The sequence below is a fragment of the Trachurus japonicus genome, chromosome 3 (assembly GCF_045865225.1).
Source record: "Trachurus japonicus isolate A0001 chromosome 3, Traja_1.0".
NCBI lineage: Eukaryota > Metazoa > Chordata > Actinopteri > Carangiformes > Carangidae > Trachurus > Trachurus japonicus.
In genome coordinates, this window is record NC_140909.1 from 11,635,447 (window position 1) to 11,642,247 (window position 6,801).

At 40.9% G+C, this 6,801-nt stretch overlaps 1 protein-coding gene across 1 annotated transcript in view; it reads right to left on the reverse strand.

Annotated features, from left to right (window-relative positions):
* Positions 1 to 6,361, reverse strand: part of phlpp2 (PH domain and leucine rich repeat protein phosphatase 2) — a 35,589-nt gene extending 29,228 nt beyond the window's left edge. Inside the window, exons 1-2 of the mRNA XM_085761567.1 lie at positions 5,995 to 6,361; positions 3,393 to 3,676 (exon numbers count right to left, since the gene is read on the reverse strand). Coding sequence (XP_085617693.1) covers positions 3,393 to 3,676; positions 5,995 to 6,210 — 500 coding nt within the window. The 5' untranslated portion in view covers positions 6,211 to 6,361. The remainder of the gene's footprint in view (positions 1 to 3,392; positions 3,677 to 5,994) is intronic.
* Between the last annotated feature and the right edge of the window lie 440 nt (positions 6,362 to 6,801).

The following is a 6,801-nucleotide window of genomic DNA, read 5'->3' on the forward strand; positions in this document are numbered from 1 at the left end:
AAGATGGACACTGTCTTTATCTCCATTAAAAGCATCAAACAGTTTTTGAATGCAATAGTCCTACTGCCCAGAGAAAAACTCTTCTTGCTCAGTAGGTGCAATGCTATAGGATACAGCCCACAGCATGTCAAAGATGAATAAACTAAGCTTATCTATAGAAAAGGGTGAGAAGATTATTCTTTTAAAGTAATATATGCAAAGCAGATTATTCTTTTAAAGTAATAGGCTTCTAATATAATGTAACTTGTAAAATAAATCAAAGCAAATCGGACCAAATACTAGACAGTCAGTGACAAGCAAAAGAATTCCTCACTGGTTTCCCACCGTTGGACACTTCAGTCCCTGGCCAAGCACCACTAACAAGGACTGTACCCAAGTTACAGAGAGCTATTTTTTTTTGTTTGTGTTTAGAGTCTTGTTATGATTGACAGAGCTCAGGATGATCATTTGGAACCGCAAACTGACCAAACCAAAACATGGAAAAAATGCAGTTGTGCAAAATCCAAAACATGCTATTGGTTTTTCTCTGACTGTGGATTTGACTTAATCTGGGGAAAAATCATCTTGGTCCAATAATAATCACTTTAAGGACTCTTACTGCAGATACCTAACAGGATGAACGTCAACTCTGGAATCCTGTACCACTAGCCTGGTACAATCGGCCTGTCACATAAATCCTTACTGTATGGCTTCATGAAAGAAGGGTTAGAGCAACCAAAAGAGCATATGAAAATGGGTGTGCAGGGTATAAAGGAACTGACTTGCAAGTACAAAAGAAATTTGATTAGTGTGTTCAGTATTGTATGTATCATCAGGGTATATTTTACATTTTATTACTTGGCTGGATGTAATACCTCAGCGATCAAAGATCATTTAGCAAGGTTTCAGCTTCTTACTAAAGGGATCAAGTGCTGAGAGAAGGAAGCTGGTGTTAGCAAATCCAGCAGAAGAAAAGGAAGACTCTCAACTGTATAAAACTAATTAGTTGTTTTCCCTTTGCTGAACTGAAGTACCTTAACATAAATGTTAGAAGCACAAAAATGTCAATGTGGTATTTAAGTCAAAGTTTATAACTCAAAGCCAATATCTCTTTTTTGCCTTGTTAGTGGTGAGCACACAAGATAAGATGTCCATGCATCACTGATCTGAGCTGTACTTGACCAGGCCTTAAGGGGTCAACAGTCAAATAATCACCCGTAAATGCAAGCGATCTGTCCGTTGGTCTGGATCATCACCATGCAGAATGTACAGCAGAGGTGAGAGGATTAGATGGGATTTGGCTGCTAGTCTCACTTTACATTTCAGAGTGAGGAGCTCAGTGATTTGGGAGGCCTGTGGTAACAAGCCGCTAACTCCTCTGAGAGGAGGCCGTTGAGATGTCTGTGACCCTCCCTTTGGAAGTGCTCTGGGCAGGGCAAGCTGAAAGGAAACCCGAGGCATACCCAGAACATGGCGGAGGGATTTCACATTCCATCTATTCTGGAGGCAAATTTGGGGTCGTCATGGGAAGAGCATGTTGCAACCCCTACTACTCATCCTGTTGGCACTGTCACACTGACCAGGGTAAGTGGCTCAAGAATGGATGAATGGAAGGATGTACAGTATGTCCTCCATCAACCCCACTGCCACAGTGAATTTATCTTAAAAGGGAGTTTGAGTGACTGAAAATACAATGTTCCCTAAGCAGGAAAGAACCCAGACCAAGTCTCCCTGCAAGCAGCACATTACTACAAGCTATAAAAAGAAAAGCACTAAAAAAAGCTTCCATCCCTTCCATCATGCCTTTACTTACAAATCCTTCTTCAGTGCTTCTTTCACTTCTGTCAACAGCTTTGTATGCTTCAGATCCTCGTTTATACAGCACATGCATCTATTATCAATGAGCCTAATAAAACATTTCCCTAAAAAGAGTTTATATACAACTACAAGTTCCTTTAAGGTCAAAAATAAATCGGGTCCTCCGAACTCATGTATTTACCATGAACATTTAATGCAACTTTGGCTTATCTTTTACTATATTTGCTGTCTGAAGGAATTAGATCCCCCTTTGAATAAACAGAAATGATAGTTTTCTTAAGTCCCCAATACTCTGTTTTTGGATGGTGAAGTCTTTAATATTGAATTTAAATCCACCTGGTTATACCTGCTGGCAGACTGCAATTTAAGAGCTGCACTGCTGGAATAGAAACCGGACCAACACGGCCCAACCACAGGCTTACCGAAAGCCTTTCATTTATTACCATTCTACATTACTCTGCAATGCCTAGGGGCTTTTAATGAGCAAAGATATGATGATGTCTTATATGTTGTTGGTTGGTCATAGCACTGTCTACCATCCTGAGAAGTCATTAGTAATTCATTCCCTGTATGTGTCTAGTACAATATCTGCAGCACGTTCATGGCATAATCTTCCAACCTGTAACATTTACTAAGAGAACGATTTATAAGTCTCCAGTATAAGTGCACCTATTGGCATTTTTTGCCGGTACCTGACATCTTAAGAGATTTTAAGACTTTGCTCTGTGTCAACATCATTTAAAAACTAAGCAGACAGTAAGATTAGCATGGAATACACTATGAGCCACAGTGTTTTCAGCTATAACTGATTTCTTATTTCGGCTCTGCCTTCTGACAGGCTTTCCCATGAAAGCAACAGAGCAGCAGCGCAGATTCCTTCCTGGTCACAGATCAGTGAACCAGCTTTTCATCCTTTCACAGATAATCAAAGGGTCATTTGCTATTTCTGTCTACATGTGTCTTCTGGGGCTGAGAGAGGCATATAGTCATGTCCCTGAGGGTATCCTGGTGAAATCCTGTGGGAGTATAGACTGTTAAGAAAACCGCAGGAGGTCTTCAGCACCATGTCTGACCTTTGTGCATTAACCCAAGCTCAAGGTGATATTCTGCTTTTGGTTTTCATGGACAGGATATCAAGGATACTAAGTAAATGCCAGGGCCTGATATGGTTTTTTAATATTATACAAATAAGAGAGATCATTAATAGATGCTTCTAGATGGCTTATGTTAGATGTTACTGTTCTGTATTATCCCCATTTCAGTCTTGTTTATTTAAGTGTGTCGGATGGAAGAGATGTGCTTCCATTTCAACCGGTTCAGCAGCTGTCTAAACCTGCTGTGTAACATCTCATGCTTCGCTTGTACTATGCTGACATAACCAGAAACCAAAGCATATTCTTACGCTTCAAATCTTGTTTCTTTCACTTTTTTTTTTCATTTCCGTGTCAGTACATGATTGTACATAAACATGTGAAATGTCAGAAGTCTCACAGTGCACAGCAGTACTATTGGATGTAGGATGATCTCTGGACAGCAAGCCTTACTTCATAACATGTTCTACACCAAGTTGTTAGCTTAACTTTGTGTGTTTTTACCTGACTAGGTCTCCATGCAGCTGAACGTAGAGTCCCTGTCCATTCCTCTGAGCACACAGCTCCTCCACTGTGGTGCTGGTAGAACAGAGCACCAGCTGCAGGTCTGTCTGAGGGGTGGAGGAGGTCTGCGGGCCAGAGGCGGGTGGCTGAGGGTCAACCGTCCCCCCATACAGACACACACAGCCCCTCTGGGTGTCCCCCTTTAGCCAGTCCCGCTCTCGCGATCCAAATCTGGTCTTTCTCGTCACACAACCACGACTCCCATTCCGCTTTATGTTGCGCTGCTGACACAAAAAAGAATAATTTTAATACACAAATCAGATATCAGATATATACTTAGCATGTCTAACAGGCATTGGCTGCCAAAAGGGGCTTGGCTGTAGTTTCAAAATGTATTGTTGACCCTCCCAAAGATGCTGTGGCCTTACCACAACACAACATCTGCACTGGGAGTAGCTGCTCACCTTTTGAACTGAATGAATATATCCATGCTGGAAATTGGTGCAGTCATATTTGTTGAGAAGGAGCAACCCTTCCTACATGCTTTTGCACTTTGATAGAGAGCAGCAATTAAATGTTTTATAATCAATATTCAGTTATTAGTAACTCTGTAGCTAGACACTCCTGTCATTACACTGAACACAATTGCAATTGATTTCCTTTGTAGAATCAACCCTATTGAACTCTACATTTCCTGAGCAGCATGTGTCTATAGCAGGGGAGCAGACTGTAAGTCAAGAACAGTCTTTGATGTTTTCTTCATTCTGTTACCTTTCTCACTGAGGATGGACTACGGTGTGATGAGATTACTAATGGCGAGAACATCATGTTGTTTCTGTTCGATTCACTTGTGGTGATGTTTGCTGGATGTGTAAGTAGCTTGATGTATTTCCTTAAAATTATACAATGCTAGGTTATCTGACTTTGACGTAAATAGAGACAAATGCTACCAAAATGATAAAATGTCACTAACATTAGCCACTCATATCATTCACAGGCCCAGAAAAGGCATTACAGTATGTTACTTGGTTCTGCATTTAGGCTCTTCAACCCCCCACCCCCTTCTCTCTCTCCACTGCTGTTGGAGATTGTCAAGGATGCACCTTGAACCTACATCTATTCAGAATATTCATAAACAGGATATTAGGACACAAGTCTGGACAGAATTCAATGTAGTGGCTTAAAGAAACCAGCCATACCTTTTGTTAATGTTGCCTCATTCAGTTGTTACTGTAATAAGACCATGGACAATTTGCTACCAAAGTGCAACATATCAACATAAGGAAAATGAGTGTCAAAGTTGCAACTAATTACATTTTTTGTTGTCATTGTGTTTGGTTCTGCTTCACTTTAGTTAATGCATATTAAAAATCAGTAACATCCCTGATATAACCTTACATAATCCAAACTGGCAAAAATATTTATTGATTCAATTGCTTTTTAGAATGCCTATCAATTATTTTTATTTTGATTATTTTGATTAATTCTGTCAGACAGAAAGTTTATCTTTCATTTGAATTATTTCAAGTGAATTCAAATTACTAGTTTATATTCTTCTATTTCTATGTTTATTCCTAATGTTAGAAATAAGCTTTTTCTCAAATAAGTCAAAACTGGAGCAGCAATATTCCAGAGGTTTAAGTCTAACACTTGTTGAAAAATATGTGGCCACGTTTAAACACTGCCAGTCCTTTTCTTTTGTTAAACACTGAGCCATTGCTTGTGCAGTTGTCACTCCTGGTCAATTGCAGATGTAAAGCAGCTGTGTCCCAGACTGAGTGTATAGCAGGGTCGCACAGTGAATGACAGCATGTATGTTGAGTCAATAAGGAGTAGATGCTGTAATATGCTGTATATTTTCCGACCTCCTGGTGAAAGAAGGATCTATTTGTCAATGAATGACGGCTGACCTGGATCAGTTTTACATGTGGTTACTGAGGTAACTTGTAGACTCAATGATGATGCAGTATGTACAGTAATCGTGACACAATCCTTTCTGAAATAACATATGATCCTTCACCACGCGCCATGACTTAACTGTGGTTTCATAGACAATATGAGCAAGCATATAATACAGTAAAAAGGTGGGGGGAAATCACCACAACACTTGTGCTATTATTCACTAATCAACAGGGTGACCTATTTCACTTTATGATTTTGGTGTGCCCCCTTCCCTCAGATACAGTAACTCAAAAATGCATTAGATTATGTGTTTGGAGTTCCTATATCATTATGTCTTACCTTAATGTGTCATAAAAAAATGTTGAGTAGGGCCCTCCTATAAAAGCTCTAAAGAGTGTGTGTGTGGCTTGTGGCTGTTAATTGGCTCTGGTACATTCCTCACTGAATGGCAATCATCCACAGATCAATCATCAGCCATCAACAATATCAATCAACTGACATTAGAGCCATTACATAATATTGCATGGAAGCGTTTTAATATCTCATGCCTCATTTTCAATCACTCACTGCAACGGCAAGAAACCCCCATTGACATGTAACACAATATAAAGATATGTGTCCGGTTCACTTCTATGCCCCTGTCTGAATCACCTATACTGCATCACATGAACGCATACATCCTCCTCTCGTTATGACTTGCCTTGAGCACTCGGATCCCCGTTGCAGCGTGAGCTCCGGTACCAATGCGGCTGCCACGACCTGCAGTCTGATTCAGCCCCGTTTGGTGGACCACCGTGTCCGGCTGCCTGTCTATGCAAGACCCGTTATCTCCGACATCACCACCTCCTTTCTTGGTGTCCGTTTGGGTGTTAGTCGCAACGACCGCTGCGCTGTTGTCTTCGTCCTCCATCGCCATGGATGATCCCGGTTAATAACAGCGACAAAACCCAAGAAATGCCGCCCCGGTACGTGACTGGCAAATTCCCACGGAGAGTTGAAAATGCATCCTGTGTCGGTGCAGCGACGCCATATCCAGACTGAATTTGACTGCTGTCAGATAGGCCTGCCGGAGAGCTGATCAATAAACATTAAATGGGCGGGCTTAGAGTATTTATTATTCAACAGCCACTGCCCCTTTCTGAGGGGAGAGCCTTATTACATTAATCATAAGGAGAGTCTATGACAAGCATAATTCAGTGTGTTTAAGCTCCACAAAAGAGGTTTGGATGTGTGCTGTTTGGTTTTCTGCCCATGTGGGAATAGAGGGGAATGAGCATGTTGATATTAGCTAAGCAAGCACTAAAATCACATCAAATCCAGGTGAGCAGCAAAAGTGAAGGAAAGTCACTCATAAAGAGACATTTACACAAGTTGTGGCAAGAATATTGGGATTTTCAGGATACAGACAGACACCTAGAAACGTGTTGGGGAGGGAAGGAGGCTGGGAACTGGGTGGGTACTGACACAGTTTAGGACAGGCTGGTTCAAATGAAACATTGCATAAAAT